The sequence below is a fragment of the Rhagoletis zephyria genome, unplaced genomic scaffold (genome assembly GCF_001687245.7).
Source record: "Rhagoletis zephyria isolate East Lansing unplaced genomic scaffold, Rhagoletis_zephyria_1.1 Rzeph_scaffold_00438, whole genome shotgun sequence".
In the NCBI taxonomy this organism is placed as follows: domain Eukaryota; kingdom Metazoa; phylum Arthropoda; class Insecta; order Diptera; family Tephritidae; genus Rhagoletis; species Rhagoletis zephyria.
The window spans coordinates 174,769-196,313 of NW_016157522.1; the positions used below are offsets into that span (position 1 = coordinate 174,769).

General features: G+C 35.7%; 1 protein-coding gene across 1 annotated transcript in view; it reads right to left on the reverse strand.

Annotated features, from left to right (window-relative positions):
• The window catches only part of eys (eyes shut), a 159,331-nt gene that overhangs the window by 84,621 nt on the left and 53,165 nt on the right, over window positions 1–21,545 (reverse strand). The window contains exon 2 of the mRNA XM_017611674.1: window positions 9,326–11,671. Within this exon, the coding sequence (XP_017467163.1) occupies window positions 9,326–10,806 (1,481 nt within the window). The 5' untranslated portion in view covers window positions 10,807–11,671. The remainder of the gene's footprint in view (window positions 1–9,325; window positions 11,672–21,545) is intronic.

The following is a 21,545-nucleotide window of genomic DNA, read 5'->3' on the forward strand; positions in this document are numbered from 1 at the left end:
GCAAAAAAAAAACAGGAGGAAAAAACTAAAACCTAGAAACAGCAGCAGCAGAAAAACAAGAATAAATCCAAATACAAACGCACCCACGCTGAATAGTGCATTGCATTGTGTGCGTTTGCTTTGCGGTTTGCCGGTGCGTATACGTAACGCGCTTGTTGGTTGTGCGCACCGCTGCGCCCATTTGCTAATACAGTTACCGCTGCAATTCTTTGACTTTGCTATTAAAATTTATTTATTTATTGCTTCCTAAGCACGTTTTTGCTAGTTTTTTTTGTACATTTTATGTTTTCTTCATACGTTTGTCAAAAAATTTCCTTAGTTTTTTACAGGGCAATTCTGGTAACTGTTTTTCAACTCAACACAGTCTTTCGAAAAACAAAACGACTGATTTGCTAAAGGGACCGTTATTCTGTTTTCTTTTTAAGAAAACTTATTCTACAAATTAAATTAAATTGAAACAAATACATATATTACAAAGCAAAAAATATGAAGTTAGGGAAAATTAATTTAAAAAAATTTAGTTTAAAAGAAAAACGAAATAACTTTCTGCAAACTATGAAATTAAAAAAATATTTTTCTTTCTGAAAAATTTAATTAAAAGCAGAAAAAAAATTAGTATTTAAAAATAAACAAATTTTCTGCAAATCAAATGAAACTGAAAAAATTATAAAATCTTAAAGTTAAAAAACTATATTAAAAAAAGTAGAAATATATAATAAAAGGAAAAAAATAAGTTCCTGAAAATAATAAATAATTCAAAATAATAAAATCTAAACATTAAATGAAAATTAAATTAAAAATAGGTAATAACGGAGATAAAATAATTTTCTACATACTCAATTTAATTAAAAAAAAATGAATTTTTGTTTTTGAAACAATATCAACTAACAATTTGTACGTAAATTAAGGTAAATAACTAAAATAAAAAGTTAAAGTTGTTTTCTAGAAATTAGATGAAATAAAAATTTTTCGTCCTTTTAAAACAATAAAATGTGAAAGTTGAAACCAAAATTAATTATAAAATGTAAGAAAGAAAAAGAAATATGAGAGATTTAATAAAATTATGTAAAACAATAAAATTTTAAAATAAAAAGAAAATTTAATAAAAAACAAATAAATTAAAAAAATTTAGTAAAAGAAATATTTTTTCTTTTTAAAACAATGACACCTTAAAATTAAAAAAAACCGAAATTGAAATAGGAAAAAATACATAAACTTAAATATATATATTTTGTTATTTAAAAAAAAAGAAAATCTAAAAGCTACAAGAAAGTTAGTTTAGAAAAAACAGTTAAATTAAGAAAAATCCGCAGCCCAAGGATTCGAACATCAGATCTATGAAATGGCACGCTAAAGCTTTGCTCGCTCGGCCATTGTGACTGTTGGCCGAGCAAAATGATATACATCTCTATTTAGAACATGCCCAAGTGGCTTTTGTCAAAAGAGACTTTTACCATGAAAGTTGGCAAGAGAGCTTTCGTGCAAGAATAAACAAAATCTTTTAAACTTTCTTGCTTATTATCTTTCAATTGTTTTTCCAAAAGATTGCAACTATCTAATCCAGAATTGCCCTCCTAGCCTATTTAATAATAATAATATATTGGCGCTTATACTATTGCCAAGAGTTTGGCCAAGCTTTTTTCCGTGGGGCGGAAGTGGCCAGCTACTTTCACTATTTTCGCTTGACTACTACTACATATATGACTGCTACTTTCCTTTAAGGTTGTTTTTAAACACACATATAGAACGAAAACTGTTTTACAATTTCCCATCATGCTTAAAAAAAAAAATTCCTTTTACAAACGTCCAGTATCCCCACCTTTACACTTTGTTTCTAAGCGCTCCGTTTCTTTCTTTTACCTGAATTTCACATTTCATTCTCGTATTTCCAGTTTCGATTTCTACTCAGTCATTGCATTCCAATTCAATTTGATTTCTTGTACGGAATTCCTTTGCATTTTAACTCCTCTCTTCCGTGCTTATTTTCTCCCTCCAATCCCCTAATCCCCTTTTGCACACCAGCTGCCAAGTTACCCCACTAAGTAGGTAGTTTATAAAAAGTATAGTAAATCAGCAGTTTGTTAAGCTGCCAGCTGTTTGACTCAATGTGCCGCTTTACAGCTTTTGCCATATCATCGTTGCACAAGCCAACATCAGCTATTTATTTCTGCCATTGCCTTTATCATCGCAATTTCCGGCAGGTTAACCATAGCATTATTAAGTTATGGGTAATGCGTGTGAATGAGTGTTGTAAGTTGTTTTTGTTTTTTTTTGTTGTAGTACATATCCTTGCCAGGTCAACATTTGGCACCAACTTAACGCTGACTGAATGGCAGCAGCTGGTAATTTTTTTTTGTTCCCTATTTTTTGTTACCATTTTGTTTTTACCTTCTAATATTCCTTTTATTTCCAATTCCTTTTTATATCCTTTTGCTTTTATTTTCCTTTTGCATTTCTTCTCTACCTTAATCTTTTTTGTTTAACTTTTCTCATAAACTTATGGTTTTAGGTAACTCTCTCACTTGCCATACTTGCAACTGCTGGTACTCGGTACACACATATGTTGCATGCATTTTGCAGCGCAAAATAGTTAGCTTGGGAAAATTTGGAAAATTTAATCGTTTGGCCTTTTTACTTTTTGTTGTCTTTAGCCTTTTTTAACTTTTGGAAAGAACTAAGTGATTATGGGAATTTTTCTCTAATGACTATTGTAAGGAAGTCATCATAGTCAATGTTCTTGAATTCCAATATCCATGGGAGAGAAGATAGGTCTACTCCTTGTGGGTTGCCTTTGCTGACAAATCTGTTCGTCGTTGTACCTAGATCTACCGACACTACCCTTCCCTGCAGCATTTGGTCTACAAACTTCATCAGTCGCCAGTCAAGGCGTTCAGATCAGTAAGCATTGCCATAGTTCCTTTCTTTTGAGACCTATGTAGTTATGTAAAAATTTAGTAATTAATTTGTGTTTGGAGTCGTATTACTCCCATTTTGATGTTCCTTTAGAGAGGTATGGAAATGTAATTACGAGTTAAAGCGCCAAAATTGAAGTTAACATTTTCAACAGGTGGAAACCCTACACATTTTTTAATACTTCACATACATAGCTTTAGTATGATTTAATCAAATTCAACCCTCTTCGATATATTTTGCAGCTAAAACCTTCTAAGACCGTATTTTAAGCTGAATTTGACTTTTCAAAACATTTCGATTTATACACACATTGTAATAATTTAATTTAATTTTGAATTTTATTTTTTAATAGGTGGCAACTCTATTATAAAATTTAATACAAAATGTTGGAACGGTATAGATCTGATAACCTGGACAAAAAATCCCTTCGCATATTATATACAGTGCCGAACAAAAGTATTGGTACAGAGAATTGTTCAAAATATATTACAAGCTTTTTATTCTTATTTCTTTTTGGTAATTTTTTTATTAAAATATATTTCATACTACACCAAAATATATAAAAATTATATCAAATTTTCGAAAAATTCAATAAATACGGATACTAACTTGCAATTTTCTTATCAGGTTTTTTAGCTGTGGAGTTTTAAAGCCTATTTAATTTTGGTATAAAAAAAAAGCAAGTTTGAAGTTGCTCAAGAATTGCATTGATTTTTGGTCCATTTTTTAAGGACAGTGTTATTATTTTCTTCCATACCAAAAAAAAAAAAAATGTCGAACATACTTTGTAAGGAAGAAACTGTGTAAAAAAATTTCCAAAAAATAACACGATTTTTTATCCACTTTAAACTTGTACTTTGTAATACTAAAATTGAATGGGCTATAAAACTGCATGACGTTATAGAAAATCTCATTAAAAATTAATATACTCGCACTTTGTAGATCTTAAACGCGTTCTTTAGTATGTGTTTCAGTTGATACAAATATGTACGTACATACATAGTATATATCTAATATATAAATAAAAAATATTTATTATATCAGAATTTTTTCTTTTCAGGCAGTGCAGTAGCCTAACAAAATCTTTTGTTTCCAAATGAAGGCGATCATCAAGTTTAAGGAAGAAATCTTTAAAGGTAAGAATAGTGACTTTTGACTTTTAAGTGCTTGATGGGAATGAAATGAAGATTAGAGTCGTTGTCGTCCCCTTATGGCATTGCCCACTTCATTTAATACCCATCATAACATATCTGGCTGGGATTTCATCGATTTTTATGTAGTAATTTCTGAGTGGCGTACCTAGCAAAGAGCAAGCAGATGCATACAGAATAGGAATTTGTTGAACAAATTTGGAGAGTTCCATGCTTGAGTGATATTTAGGTACTGGCCATATGCTCGTCACGATGAGAGCTACTTTGCAGAAAATAATGGAGTCGATGGCATACGAAAATGTCATGAAAGTTTCAAAAATCACGGCTACTTTACCAAGCACCTTCTCATCGCCTTAGCAGTCGGATTACATATCCTTATCACGATTTTAAAAATTTAATTTCAGATGTCCAAACTACATATATGAGATTAAGAAATCACTGATGCTCTGGTGAAAAGAATTTTCGACACGGCCTCCATGATTTCAGATTTAGTTTCAATTTCAGGCCTGAAAAAATTCGGGAAAAACTTTAAATAGCGAAGAAAAAAACAGTTCCCGAAAGATTACAAAAAGAAAAAACGGAATATCCTGAAAGGTCTTGAAAATGTTCCAGTAATATTACGAAAAGTCCCCAAAAATACTCCGATGAGCCTCGAAAAAATCCCGAATAGTACTGGAATGACATGAAAAAAACTGGACACGTAGTATTGCGGAAACGAAAGTGCCGAAATATTTCTATGAAGTTTCCGAACAGTCCAAACAGGCACCAAAAAATTCCGAATAAATCTGAAAAATCCCAAAAGGACCGTAAAAAAATCCCATGCGAAATGCAATGGAAAGACCAAACACCGAGTATTCCGAACACAGAAAATTTTAATAAATTTGCGAAAAGTCCCAAAAAAATATCTCGATCCGGAAAAATTCCGAGCAGTTTTAAAAAATCCGGTAATCATATCCTAAAATGAGAAAGGAATCTACTGTTAGTTATCTTCGAAAAATCGGTACGACAATCTTAAGCACTTTTCTTGTTGACTTATGAATTTGAATATAACAACCTTCAACCTGTGCTATTTAGCTACTAATTTTGTTTATTAGCAAATTAAGGTTTCGAAAGAAAACAAACTAAGTAAAGATTTGAGCTCAACAACCCGAATACCTCTGGAAACACTATTCTCATTCATGTCCAAATAATGAACGAAGACATGGTAATCGATTACAGTGAAACAGATAATGAAGTGTGCTAACTAAATTAAAAATCAAATTAAAAACAGAAAAGGACAAAAAGCTAAGAGTTTACTCTTTCACACTTCGCGTTCGGCAAAGTCTATAAAAAATCAGTTAATAGTTCAAACAATGACAACTGATAAGCGCTATGTGGTTATGTGCTTACTTATGCGCTCAAATATTCGCTCTCATTTGTCTTAATGCCAATCGTTTGCTGTCAATTGACGCGACAAGTTAACAGACATACCCCCACCACTGCACCTTTTTCTGCAAGCCAACGTAACCACAGCGCAGCATAAATGGAAAAGAAATAAAAAATCGCTTTCATTAGCGCCACAAAACTAGCCACACAAACCAACCGAACCAACCGAACCAACCTGCTGCTGCTAACCGCTGATGGTTCAGAATAATCGAACTAATCAAACAACCGAGATGGGGATGTGCTTTAAAAGCGTCTGACGGCGAGTAGGAGCTGGCAGAGGTGAAGGGATAAGTAAGTAAAATGAGTGTTGTTGCGCAACCACAATAAAACCAAAGGATAAATAAAAGTAGTGCTGTGTAAGAGGATTTAGAAAATATATATACATATATTTTAAAAGCTCAAAGCTGTGTGTGGGTGTGTGTGTGTGTGAGTGTGCTTACTAGCCGTCCACTCAAAGTCAATTGCGGAGCAAACGTATGCGACCTCTGTACCCTTTGCTTAGATTAGGGATTCTCCTCAAAGGGTGAATGTGCAGGAAATTGTGAGAGTTTCAAGAGGAAGCTAGCAATATTGAGTCAAAGTAGCAGGAGGAAGTGCAGTTGAAGTTGAAGTACTCTTGCGCTCTTTCGACACTTTAATGACACACGCGGGGTTAAAGTAATCAACGTTAATGCTGCTGTGGCAGCAATGGGGGTTTATTGCCACTCGAACGAGTTGATTGGTATTTGAGTAGAGCGCATAGACCAACATACATACATACATTCATACACACGAAGGAAAACATTGTTGGCGCCGAGCGTTAAACAAACACGTAATGATGTTTATGGACGAAAAAGTTGCAAAGAGGAACAAAAATGCGCTGACACAAAGTATCGTAGGGAAGCAGGGGAGCGCAGCAGCAGGTGGTAGAAGTGGGCAGCGCCCAAAGGATGTTTGTTAGCCATTTTGTTGATAAGGTTGTGTGTCGAGTAGCAGAGCTGACGGCGGCAAATTGCTATATGGGGGTGTGTGTGTGTGCATGTGAATGTTGCCCTGACTTAACCTAATGTAGTCAGTGGAGCTGCTGGGAACTTATGCCTTAAAGCCGTTTGTAAGTGTTTGAAAAATAAGTGCAATATGTGAGCTATCAAGTGTCCGGCAGGAGCGAAAATGAGAATTGAGTCAGAAAACGACAAGAAGTGCATTCAAGTTCCAGGCAGAGTAGCATGCATTTACGTTGGATCAGAGCAAATACATACATATGTATGTATGTGGTGTGTGTTGCGGGTAGACAAATGTAACGCATGTCAAGGCATATGCCTCTTAAATATGTACATACATAAATTTGAGGGACCAACCACTGCAGGGGCTACCAAACGAGAATGTGGACAGAATTAAAAAAATATATATATATTATTAACCGTTATATTTCAAAAGCCCGCCAACCGTTCAAAATACCCCGTTGGAAGTGCGCAGATCACTCTTTGTTGACGACCAGCCGTTAACCAGAACTCCCCAAAATTCACCAAATAGTGGACAATGGACCATTCACTCGTGTTTCTACCGATCGCCACCAGCAATATAATCGTTAAGAGTACTCATCGAGCGACCAACCAGCCCATGCACCAGCTTACATTAGCGCCCCGCAGACGTTCACAGTCACCGCTGCCTACTTCTTATCATTTCAACTATCGCCAATATCATTCTGCTGTCAGCAGGGTTTCCCTTTTGGTGGATTATTACCAAAACTGGTCGAAAAAAGTATGGGCTGGTAAAAAGTTAAATTTTTCCCCTTTAAAGTATCTTCTTTGAAAAACACACACAACTTTTCCTTCCCGCGCTTAATTTCTTGTAGCTAAATATCTTTATTTTATAAATTTCTTTTCAAAAGCGTAGTCTACTTTATTGCATTAAAATTCGAACGCTTTAATGCACACTTTTTATGTACGTACATATGTACGTAAATAGTTTAAATAATTAATTAAATAAAAAGAAAAAATGGCATGTACTTACTCACTTTGATCGTTGGCAAAAAAATTAAAAAAAAAAAATCAATGCCGGCTTTTATAAATGGCAATTGTTAAATGAAAAAAAACACAAAAGACCGGCAGCAAAAAAAAATAAAACAGTAACGGAAATTTCTAGCTGCATATTGTTGTTTATATCTAAATTCCTTGGGGCATAAAACTGCATACCCAAAAATGTTAAAAAAATTCAGAGTAAAAAGTTCGAAACTTAGACGACATTTTTTGTATAAAGCTTGAGTCCTTGATTTTTATGGGTTTGGTTAAAGCGCAAACAATTTTTTTATAGCAAAAAAAAATTTTACTTGAAAAATATTGTTAATAGTAACAAAATCACCAAGCGGCTTTTTTAGTCACTGTATTTGTCTATAACAAATCTAGCTGATTTTTTTTTTTAAATTACGAAGTTTCGTTGATTCTTCTTGTTTCATCACTTTCGCTTTTGGTTGAAGGGAACCGAGAATATGCCATATGATTAGGCAAATACCATATCATAAAAGATTTTAATTTTTATTAAGGTAATTAAAAAATAGAGAAAAAACTATAGTTTTTATTCAAATAATAAAAAAGTTATTTCTAGATATTTTCCAGATTTGGTCGATTTTTCTTAAGTGAATCGTAAGTATTTTTTTCGTCAGTGGCAACCCTGGCCGTCAGTCTCTATTCGGTAGTTTCTATTCGTTTTTTGTTATGGTTTGTTTTATTTGGTGGTTATTTACCTGGTTTCGGGTACATACTCATCGAATAAAATTTGTGTACACTTGCAACTCAAAACTCTACAAAATTTTTGAAACTTATTTACAGTATATTCCGCTGCCTATTCGCTTAGGTGCATTTTCCGCTTACGTGCACATTTTTGCCGAAATACTGCTTCCTGAAATGGATATTGTATGAAATTTTCACTTTGAGCTGCCTTTGCCCTTAACTACCCTTTTCCGTTTAACAGCCTGCTGCTGAAGATGACATCCCTTCAACTTCAACAGCAATCGTGCATTCTACTGGTTACAGGGGTTTTTTCGGATACTTATAGCCATAATGATTATGACTTAATTCAGGTTTTATCTAATTTGTAACTAGAAACCAAGTTCGTTCTAAACAAGTAATTTTTAGCGAAAAAAACCCGACTTAAAAAAAAAATATATATATATATTTCATGATTCAATGATCGGATCTTAACCAAATTAGTATGGGACCACCTCGACGTGGTCCAAAGTAATGCGGTAACATACATACATAAAAAAAAAAACAAAAATATTCCGACGAACTGATAACCTCCTCATTTTTTGGAAGTCAGTTAAAAATGCGTTATTTGTTTTCTACTTGAAAGAAAAGTCATTTAAGTTACTTTAAATTATGCCCACAATTTGGGAAAATACTCAAGTGCATGGGTAAATATTGGGATATTTTCCGGTAAATACCCAATTTACCAATTAGGTTTTTACCCATGTCTAATCACTAGTCTGGATGTATTGAGTATTCCCCCTTCTTTCTTTTATCCTGAGAGAATCACAGTTACAGTGTCTCTTTGCTTTAAAGCTTGCAGAAGATCGGCTTTAATTTTAGGGTGCTAAATTGTGCAGATTTGTGAAACCCAGAAGGTTTGAGGACATAAAATTTCCAGCTCGGCGGCTTTCACGCCCTCTGGCGTAGTATCGAAGAAGTAGAGGTCAAAGTGGGGTTTCAATAGGAACTCAAGTTACATGAATAAACAAAAATAGGTGCTCGATGACTTCTACTTGTGTAAAAGATTGTGCATTTATGGTTGACTCAAAAGTGTTGCATTTTACTATGGATGCTTAAAAGCCTATTTAGTGGTTTCTATTTTGTACTTACCTATTTAAACCATCAATGCAGACACCAAAAACGCAAGGATTACTGAGGCAAGCGAAACCAGCTTGGCCACAACCGAATGCGGCCAATAGGCAAAGTACCGGCAACAACCAAACAAAGCTGGATGCAAGCGTAGTATTAGTAGCAGAGTTTTTGTTGTTGTTGTTGTTGTTGTTGCTATTGGCAGTAGATTTTGATGTAGCGCGACAACAAAACTGCTCAACAGTGGCAAATAGCTGGAGAGAAACTGTAGCCCATGAAGCAGCTGTGGATGCTGTTGGTATTGCAGGTGTACAGCTCACCGGTGTTGTAGTGGAAGTTGCTGTTGTTGTTGGGGTGGTCACATAGTTTGCTGACATTGCGGTGGCAATGTGGGGTGGGCGTGTGCTGGGACACTCAAATGCAGATTTTAAACTTTTTATAGTTGACCTTTTAGTCTTGGGAGCGGATGTTGTTGTTGTTGGGCTTACTGCTGTTGTTGTTGTTGTTGTTGCTGCAGCTGATGCTTTTGCTTTCTTTGTTGCACAAGTCAAATTCATCAAAACATTCTTCGCACCCACTTTGGAAGTCGTTGACTTCGCAGCAGCATACCGCAGCTGACCGCCGCCGACTGACGGAAGTGGTGACTTTGCGGATGCCGTGGTGTGTGTTGCGGGCGTTTGCTGCACATTTCCATCAAGTAGCTGACTTTGCTGGCGACATTGCTGCTGTTGCTGTGGTTGCCTGGCTTGTTGTTGGCGATTTTGTTGCTCCGCATCGACCACTTGCTGATCTGTCGAGTGTAAGCCGGTTGATTTCTCAACTTGCGTTGCTCGCTTGCTTACCACATGTGTGTTGTTGTTATGGTTGTAGTTACTTTTTGACTTATTTTTGTTACGCAATTGTTGTCGGCATGCACTACCGGTCACATCAGCTTCAACTTCCACTTCATCTTCCACTTCAGCTACACCACTCACAACTGTGTCGTCCTGCAGCGCCCGTCCCTCCAACATCCTTCTCAGAGGAGTTCGTTGTTGATCCTTGTCGTGCGGCACCATATATTGCGGATATTTTGCGTGTTGCGTGCCAATATTTTCACTACTTGTCGTCAACATTTTTCTGGTGTAATTGGTGCAACAATCGGATTTACTGCTGTCACTTTCGTGCCGGTCCTGATTCGCATCGCAGTCCTTATCGCGTAGCGCTTTATTGTTGTGACTTTGTCGATTCGCGTCGTTAGTGTAGTTATTCTTGTTGTTGTTGTTATAGCATTGACTGCTTGTTCGCGCATTCTTAATTGGCATTACCAGCGCCATTGCCGTGGCCACCCGCCCATCGGCTGGCAATGCAGCTGCCTTATCGGAGTGGGTCAATTGCGCTATTTGCCCGCCTCCGCTTTTCTCCCTCAGCATATTCAGCACTATTTCGCTACCCACGTCTGCGCTTGCATCTGACGCTGCAACTATTTTTGCTGCCGCTGGCGGCAAGCGTCGTTTTTTCGTCATCTCCCTGCAGATTATTTCAAGTAATTTGCATTAAAGGTCCGCTCACAGCACCCACTGTGTGGGGTGGAGATAGGCGAGCGACCGCGCGGCTACTCCACTCCGATTCACTCCACTCGCAGCAGCTCAATTCCCGGCGCTAACTATTTATCGTTTTGTGTGTAATTTTTTTTCGCTTTTTCTTTCGTTTTTTTTTCGTTTCCTTTTTTTTTTTTGGCGCACTATCAGTTACTTCAGCAGTTATTTATGTCCTCGGCGCTCAATACTTTTTATACAATGTCGTTGCTTTTCTGATTGCTACACCTCCTTTGGCTCGTTGGCTCGTTGTGTGTCCTGTGCTGTTTTCTCTTTACGCTATTGATTGATTATTCGCTGCTGCTGGTGCTGCTGCAAAATGCAATATATCCTCACTTTCTGGACTCCTCCCTCTCGGTTGGGTTCTTAGTTTCCTGTTGCATGCCTGTCGTTCATTTTACACAATTTCTTTTTGTTTCGGCAATATTTATCTTGTTGTTGATTTTTTCTCGTTCTCTTTTGCAAGCATAGTTTATGATATGGTTATTGTTGTTGTTGTCGCTTTGCTATTCTTCTTGCTTTTGCTAAATCCGCTTAAGTATTTTATTAACTTTTATCGTTTGCGTAAATTGTTTATTTCCTTTCGGAATACTCAGCTCTGCTCTCCCTCCCACCTTATTTGTTTCGTTTTTTGTTTTATCTCATCGTCGATCGACACTATTGAGCTTTGGTTATTGTTTTCTTTCAGCAGCCCTGTCTAGGTTTTACAAGTTATCGTATGCTGGTTTGCAGCGCGAAATGGATTTGCATTTTTGATTATTGCCCTTTGCAATCGAGCATCATAGATTTAACTCTGCAAAACAAGAAAAAAGAAGAGTAATTGTAGTTGTTATGAATGAGAAGTCAGTTCCATATACATATATTTCTTTGTATTATTGCCTTTTGCGAAATATATGTACACATATGCATACATATATGTACATTTGTATGCAAATAAATGTATTTATAAGTAGTTTTGGGCTAGTTTTCATAAAAAAAAAGTTTCCAAAAATTCTAAAAGTACTCGAAAAACTGTCCAAAAAATTTCTTAGAAACTTCGAAACATCTAGAACAAAACCCGCGATAATGTTCTAAAAGAATCCATCACAAAACAAGATAGAAGATAAAGACAATCCCGAAAATATTTTTAAAAATCTATAAAAATATATCGAAATTAGTTGACTCAATAAATAATACGAATAAAAACTCCAAAAAATACGAGACAAAAAAAATTCGAGAGTACGTCGAAAAGTCGCAAAAATCTTTAAACATTTTAAATAAATCCCGTAAGCGACCGATAAATTTCTAAGCAAAATCCAAACACTTTCTAAAACAACCCGAATAGTTTCGAAAATTCTAAAAAAACCCCTTTCAAAAAAATATTTAAAAAATTTCTAGGCGAAAACTTCAGAAAATTCTGAAAATTTTTTTACAATTTAATGGAAATTCCAGAGAAACTTCTAGAAAACTCCAGAATGTACAAACAAACTAAAGCTAGAGTTTCGAAATGGTCATAAAAAGGTTAAAAAAATACCGAAATTTAAGAAAATGCCGAAGAAGTGCCTAAAGAACCTTAAAAAAATAGAAACAAGAAAAAAATATTAGCGTTAAATGCAAAAAAGTGCGGTAGGAAATTTGAAAATTTGCTGAAAAATCCTGACAAAATTCCAAAACTACCAAAAAAAATGAACTATTCGGGATAAAATTTTAAAGGTTACTAAACAATCTCAAACAGAATGAAATTTCGAGAAATAAACGAAGAAATCATTTGAAATTCCGAGCCAAATCGAAAACTACCTGCCGAAAAAAGGTTGCAAAATATATTTGTATGAGCACATGATTTGGCAACTATAACCAATAAATGTTATTAAAGCCAAATCATGCGCTGAGAGAAACATATTTAGTTGACGTAACTAAACCTTTTTCACTGTGCCACAAAAAAAAAAGTTTTGTAAATTAAAAAAAAAAAAAAAAATCGTAAAAAATCCAAAATGTGCAGAAAAATTACTGAAAAATTCCAAAAGGGCCGAAATAATTTCGAAGAGTCTATTGCAATCTCAAAGCGCCTCTCAAAATTCTCGATACTAGAGAATCTGAGAACATTCAAGCGAATTTCCCAAAAACATTCAAACTCACTCACTCAGAAAACTCACGTATAATCCTAACTTCCAAAGTCACTTATTTAAGAAAACACTAAAAAGTTAAAAAAATGCTCCGAAAAATAAGAAGGAAAGAAATGTCCCAAAAACTTCGAAACCTTAAAAGTTCCTAGAGATCCTAAAAACATCATTACAAAAAAAAATCCGAGAATTCTCGAAAATTCGTAAGAAGATCAAAATGCCACGTAAATAAGAGGTCTCACGGCAAGTCAAAAAAGTCCCCAATACCATGTCCCAACAATAAAAACAGCAAAAAAAAAAAATGTAAAAAATCTCAAACAACTCCAGAAGAACTACTCCATTGACTAGTCTTTCACAGGGCGTTAAATCCTGGAAAGCACCTTGGGTAAACTTTGGATGACGATCGAGAACAAACGATGCTTTAGACCAGACGAATCACTTCCGTGCGGCTTTTGCAGTCTGTGGATCAAAAACGTAACAATGAACAGTTATTGAAAAGACGATGCTGCTCTCGATGAACAAAAGCCAGCCAAAGAAACTTTTGGCCAAGGCAAATTCATACTCGTGTCTTTGCACATATCACACATCGTATTATAGAACAGCTTTTCTCTACGCTCCGTAGCGCAGAAGTACCTAAATCGAAAGTCTGTTTTGTTTAAAAAGTGCATTGAAAAAATCCATCAGCTATCGATAGTTTCGAAGTCATGTCATCAACACCAAGCAACAATCTAATGTTAGAGATTTTAAAGTGAGTAGCTGTTAAAAGGGTTTTTTTTGCCTACAATGTTAGATTTTGCAGCGCTTAACAATAGATAACGAGCACTCAAAGTTTGATGTTTTTATGTTGTCGAACACCCATAAGCGTGATTCAGTGATTTTGCAGCAAAAGTTGTGCGTTGACAGCGTTAGATAAACGGCGAATTAAAAAAACATGTCTGTGAGGCATGTAGAATCAACAACAGCAGGAACGGCACAGACAAAAACTACTACAACAAATGTTGAGGGGTTAGTACTCAGCGGGTAACAGCCATAGAAAATGGCATTCGATAAATGCAATGTAATGCATCAGCAAAGCTGTGCGTTGGTAAGTACAAAATTCCAGCGATTTTTTGCATCAACCACTCAACGATGCAGGCCCGCGGGATTTTGCCAACAAGTTGGACAACAGATTGAAACAGGGCATTAAAACTCGCTGAATAACTTTAGCAATGCGTGTATGTATGTTAGTATGTGTGTGTGTGGTTCACGATGATTTTTGTTTTTTTAATTTTTGTGAGTTTAGGCATTAACTGCCGAGGTTTTTTTTGCGTTAGTAGTGGAAAGTTTTTTACATTTGAACTTGTGACAATGTAATTAGGGAAAAGCTAGATTTTTTGCATAGGCCCCATTTATCTAAATTCCGCTGGAAATGTTACGTGGGCCAACCAGTCCTTGTATCTTTTTTCGTTCTCTGGTTTGAATGGGAGATTCTTAATTACGGATCCTACCAACTAGGTTAGGTGGCAGCCACGCGCTGAGTTCACTTAGACATTCATTACGTTGTCTATTGTTGTACCACATTATAGATTATTTGTGAAACGCCAGGTAATGTCTTTTAAGTTAGTAAAACCGCTAGTTGCTCAAAATAAAGTCCCACAGGCAGCTGATGTCCACTCCAGAGAGTTCTTTGTACCTCGGGCGTGTTGATGAAATACGTGCCTTAAACAAGCGAAAGCCTGGCAATTGAGTAATTAGTTGTGAGATGATTCCAGCTCGTCACCTACTGCGGTAGTCGGGCTCCGGAGCCAAATTAAGTCGAAACGAATGGGTTTCTAAAGAGCAGTATCCCGTAAGTCCACCTGCCATAGTCTAGAGTAGAGCAAGTTTGAGATGATTCCACTTCATCATCCTCCATGCATCTGGTGCAGTAAGGGTCAACGATGATTTTCAGCCTTACAGCATGCTTACCTATCGCATGCACTCCCACCAGTAGCGAGAGATGTAACTTGCTAAGTCTCTAGAGCTCCCCAGACTGCCTCCGGTCTACACGTGGCCAGAAGAATTTTGCCACCTTGCATTCCAAGGTCTTCGACCAGCGCTCGTTGAGCTGAGCCCATCTGTCTAGAAGCAGATCACATGAGGTCAGGTGAACTCCCAGACCTTCTGTATCCGGAAGTAATTCCTCAAGGGTTCCCTACCTTGCTAGGTCATCGGCCATGCAGTTTCCAGCGATTTCGCAGTGGCCTGGAACCCAAATAAGCTTAACAGGGAAGTAATCCGATGCGGTCGATAAGGAAGTCAGACACCCTTTTATCGTTCTCGAACGCAGTGTCAAGGAGCCAAGAGCCTTGATAGCTGCTTGACTGTCAGAATAAATATTCACCTCCCGAAAAGGTGTTACACTAGTGAGCAACCAATCTGAAGTCTCTTTTATTGCAGTCACCTCTGCTTGGAAGACACTGCAGTTATCCGGTAACCTAAATTTCAGGCTTATGGAGAGTTCTTCACAGAAGACACCTTCACCTACCTTCGCATTCAGCTTCGAGCCATCTGTAAATAAGGACCACGATTCCAGATACTGCACCCCCTAATCACCTTTCGCTGGAATGTGGATGGTGAAAGGTCCATTCGCACCCAGAACCGGTGTGTAGTGGTCTGTCCGGGTCGGTAGGAACCCGAAGCCTTTTAGAATACTGGAGTGCCGATAGCTCGAGGCGAACTTAAAGCCCACCCCGTTTAGCCTTACTGTGGCATACACTAAGGCATACCTGCTAGCTATACCTATAGGCACAACATTTAACAGGGCCTTCAATGCCAGTGTAAGTGTGATTCGAAGCGCCCCACTGATTCCAATTAAGGCAGCACTCTGTACCCTTTCCAACTGCTTCCCGATGAAGACAAGGCCTTGTCCAGTGCGTTCCACTAAACTGAAACCCCACGCAATAAAATTGGCTTAATTATAGTCTCATAAAGCCAGTGAACTGCCTTCGGCGAAAGATTCTAGCGCTTGGCTAGTTTTTGGATGTTGCTCGGACAAAAATTCGACCATGGGTCGTACAGGGTGGTGGTGTGCATCCCTTATCACTCGATCACGGCCGGCCCCATGCGAAAATTTCTGTTCCATATTAAATAAAACTCGCTTCCTTTAAATGTACAGATGCATACATACATACATACATATATGCACCATTGATTCTGTCTCTCAAATTATTGATCTTTGACAAATTCATTAATCTTACTCGTCGATAGTTGTTTTTACTCTATGCTATGGAAATTCGATTGTGAATGCAAGCTTAAGCCATTGCGGGTGTAGATGCGGTTCTTTGTCTTTGTTTAAAATGTCGACTGCAAAAATCCACTCACTCACACACACACACACGCACACATACCCCACTCACTACCGCTATAGTAGAGCAGTCTCATCGACCCCTCTACTCCATGCGATTAATGGTCACTTGGTGGCACTCGCATGATTTACGATTTTAATTTTTGCACGAGAGGATTTGATGCAGCCTCAATTTAATGCCTTTGCATGGCTCAATTCGCTCACTAGCGGACACTTGCCGAGAAGCCAACTCAGCATTTGCTCATCTACGGACGGTTGGATTTTCTTCTACTCCTCTTACTTTCCATTTCATAGCAATATTTTCATTGTCACTCTTTGTATGTCTCCTCGAGAAAATCTTCGCATTTCTTGAGCTTTGCATGAATTATTTGTCAACAGCGCGCGACGGCTGGCTTTGACATCAATGAAGTTGGTCGACAGTGGTGAGCCGATAGGTCATGTTGGCTTAACCGCGCGCAACGGGGTTTCGGAAATCCGCATGCCGTCTGGTGTTGGCTTTGTAAAACAGTTTAAATCTCAATATTTAAACTAATAACACACAATTTTGTTATAACTTTTTAATTAACTTCTTCTCTCGACCTTACTCTACCTCAGTTTGTTGAATTGTCGATTTGGTTACTCAGTTGTGGTGAACGAAAATTTAAAACCTCTAGTTATAAATTTTGATCGCAGTGAACTAGGTTGGAACTGATCCTTTTAGCTTCTAAATTTATCAATGAATTTTGTCTTTTTTATTATAATTTGATTTTCGTAGTCTACAGTCATACTTTGGAGTACCTAATTATAAATTTTGTTTTGATGTTGCTTTTAGAATTAACTTTTTTTTTGCTAATTTTAATACACAAATTTTGAAAAATTTTACAAATTTTTATGAAAATTTCGAACTTTTTAATTTGAATTTTTAGATTAAATTTTGGTACGTAGTTTTATTGCCCCTAAAATTTTAGTAAAGTGCAAGCTTCAAGCGTCTAAAAATTTGTGAATATATTTTGCAAACAACTTTTACTGGTTTTTTTATAACAAATGTTGCGCAAGCTTTGTGCTTAAGCTATAAGCGGCACTTCTTGCCCCAAAATATCAACGGTAAAGCTTTTTTTAATACTGGAGAAATCAAATTCTATATACTGGTAAGAAAGATAATTGTCTATCTGAAAACAATGGATAGAAAACTTGTCTCTATGTCAATTTCATTTCAAATCTACAATTTACTTTTAGCTGCAGTCTCTGGTTATTTGAAAAAATTTTACTTGTGGTGTGTGTATTTTCTCCTTCTACTTCTTATTTAGCACTACAACCGTTCGCCGGTTTGGGCCGAGATCGAAAAACTGCGCCAATTGCATCTCTCCTTTGCGAGCTTGCACCAGTTGTACAGCTCGAGTGCAGACAGGTCCTTCTGCACTTGATCCTTCCATTTTATTCATTTCCGCTCAGGGTGAAATTCGACACATTCTCCATGGTCGGGTACTTCGAGACAATGGGGCGTATAAATAAAACATACGCTTTTTCTTAAAATTTCAGACCTTTTAAATAAATGTATTTTAATAAATTGGGTAAAAGGTGTGAAAGTTTAAGAAAAAGTAATTAACTTTTATTCTTGCGGCCGAATAAGCACCTCTTTTAAATAAAATTTATTATTTTCGGTGATATAATTTATTTCCTTTTTTGCCACACAAGAAATCATAACGTTAAACTGAAACTCCCGCGAACGGAACAACGGGCAAAAGCTAGTATGTATGTACATACATAAATATACTTAATTACTACGTGCTTAAATATGTACTTTTATTGATGAGTATTTTCATCTTTAAATTTTTTTTCAACAGGAAATATTTGTGTGCTTACTAGCTTATTCAGAGAATTATGGTGTATGTATTTTTCTGTCCTAATTGGAACTTTCGGTAACTTGACAGCAAGTGAAGCTGAGGTAGAGTACTTTTTCAGAAATTGTGAGCGCTCAGATACACATACCGGAAATAAATTGTATATACACTCCATACATGCATAGATGCATAGTCACACACAATGCAGTGGATATATTTTGTTTTTGTTGACAGCAGGCATTTGAAAGACCACAGAATGAAGTAACAAGCGGTTTAATTGTAGTTTTTTTTTTTTCTCTCATTCATGTATTTTCTTATTGTGGTTTTCATTGTGTGGATTGCGATTCTTCTTCTAGTTTTTGTTTGTTTACATATTTTTGTTTGCTTTGGCCAAGCCGAGCAGGCAACATAACGAGGCAAACAAAGGAATGCAGTTGCATTCAAACAAAGCGAAAAGAGAAAAGTATAAATTTGAGGGCATAACAAATTGAATGATGTAGACTTTCGGGCTGCAAATAAACACCGCACTGCACAGTAAATCAAATTTTATAACAATGCTTTGAGGTGCAATACTATGCATACAAATGTAGGTAGATACGCTTCTTTATGATGCGTATACATAGGTGTACTCATAGTGGTGCAGGCTTGGCATATTTTATGGACAAAAGTCTATTTCTATGGTTTTTCAGTTGGTTTGGATAGTCGAAATAAACTTCTTAATCATGGTTTTGCTATGGCAGGTAAACACTTGCACATGTATGATACAAGTTGTATCTACGTACATGTGTACATATGTGCTGCTCCCAACACATGCCTCAAAGGGAAATCAGAGTCGACTTGAAGATTCTAAAACTGCACATGTCCGAAAAGTATCACATTTTCCATTAAAAGGGGTGAAGAAAAAGAGAAAAATTATAAATTTCTATTCATAAAAAGGGAAGTATTAAAAATCATATTTCATCCTTACAAAAACAAAAATTTAATTAACAAACAAAAACGTATTTGTTGTAGTTTGGTAAAAAAAATAAACAAAAAACAGTACAATTTTGTTATATCGTAAACTGTTACAGTTGGTTACAGTATTGGCAGATCACATTTCACTGGTACACAGAGATCGTTTGAAAAATAGATATAGATTTTGCATCAAATTAACCCTTTATGGACTGTAAATTTAAACTAAAATATACACGACGAAGGTTCCCAACTTACTTTTGAGGATAATCATTTCCCTTAAAATATTTTAAGTAAGAGGTGATTTTTTCACAACAAATTTTTTCTATAAATATTTTTATTTTTTAAAGTCCGGTTTTATGCAAAATTATTTTCTCCAGGAAATACTTTATACATTTTTTTTAATAATTTGATTCACAAAAATTTTTTTCCAAAATTTTCAAAAAAATATGTTTTCTAAAAATTTATCTATATTTTTCTAGAGATGTATTTATTTCATACTTATTTTACTCTTAAAACTGCTTTTTACACAATAATTTTTAATTCTAAAAATAGTTTTGTTAAAGTTTTTGGTAAATTTTTCCAGTTTTGGTGTGCCTCACAGGCGACACACGCAACCCAGGAAATCAAAACACGTCTGCACACAAGCCTCACAGGCGATGTTTACCATTCTAGGGTTAAGGATTACTCTTAGACCAAAGAGTTCTGGAAAAATTCCATTAGATCCATAGAAGTTCCAAAAAATCCCGAAATGCCTCAAAAAATCTAGAAAATCCAGAGAAATTAACAGAAAGTTTTACGAAAAGTCCTGTAGCTAAAATAAAGGTGTAATTTTGGACCTGAAGGTTCCCAAAAGCACAGAAAATGCAGAAAAATATACAAAAATTTGTAAAAATCCTAAAAACTTTTGATACTGAAAAATTATTAAAAAAACCCGAAACATTGAAAAAATTTCCTAAAAAATACCGATATCCTGATAAAACGCGTATCTAGAGTACCGAAAAAAATTAAAAGTTGCGGAAAAATCTTCAAATTTCTCAAATAATTCCGAATACCAAAACCCCAAAATATTTCGAAAAGGTCAGAAGTTAAGACTACTTGTATTTTTGTACATGAAGGCTCCAGAAAAAACCCAAAGGCCCAAAAAGCCAAAAAAAAAAATCCGAAAGGCCGAAAGGAAGGATAAAAAAAAGTCCGTAAATACCGAAAATTCACAAAAAAGTTCTGAAGCCCCCTAAGGGGCTTCCCAACAAAAAAAAAAAATGCAAAAAATTCTGAAATATTAAAAAAAGTTCAATAAAATACATTACGAAAAGCCACGAGACTTATAGCCGGTTTCACCAGCAATTTAAATGGAAAAAGACTTTATATTTTCTGTCAATTTCCATATAAAATTCAAAAAACTTAAATCCTTTTTCACTTAAATTGCTTTCGTGAAATTGGCTGTAAGATTAAGGCGTATCCTGAAAAGGAAAACAAAACATACCGAAAATTTCGAAAATATCTCAAATTATTGCGAAAATTAAAATAGCAAGGACTCCGAGAAGTCCCGATAAGATCATTAAAATGTCAAAACTCTTCAAAAAGACTTAAAAAAATTTCAACTTATTGGGCGGTATGCATAAAAACTAAGCAATTATTTTTTCCTAAAATTTCACAGCTTTCACCTATATTTATTAAATCGAGTAAGAGGTCTGAAATGTTAAAAAAAGTATTTGTGGATTTTTTTTTTTATATTTTTTGTGCATATCGAGCCCTAACCGCCAAAATAACGTAAACGACATTTTTTTCGAAATTTTATTTTTGATGCAGAAATGCATCTAGATGCTCTAGGAATATTTCTGCATCAAAAATAAAATTTTGAAAAAAATGTCGCGTACGTTATTTTGGCGGTTAGGGCTCGATATTTCCGACCTATTCTATAAAAGTTAAAAGCACAAATTTTACGTTATTTTCAGCTAAAAAATTTATCAGGCGAAGAGAGGATTTTACTAGTTGTATCCTCAAAAAAGTGTTGCGCTTTTTCCATTCAAGATGTTTTTTTTTTGTTTTAAGAAGAAATCGATTTCACATAGTACATATGCACGTATGAAAGGCTAACAGTTTATTTTCCTGCGGGCTTTATTAGTCAGCGTTGATTTTATGGAACAAACTATTATTCTGTTACAAATTAAAATGATGCCTGTGTGTTTGTTGTTCAAATCTCCTTTTTAATGAATGACAGGACTCGAAAGAGTAAAATCTGCAAAATTATTTCTACGTAGAACTTTATTGAGGCATAATTGACAGCATACAGTCGCTTACATAAATACGTATGTGAGTGTACTAGTATGTACATACCATAATTTTTAGGAAGAAAGATCTAGTGGCAACGTCAATTGTTCAATATTTACTATGGGTCTTTGATTCTGGGAGCTGAAAATAATTGGCCACAAGTTTGTAATTTTCAAGTAGCTTGAACTGAGGTTACGT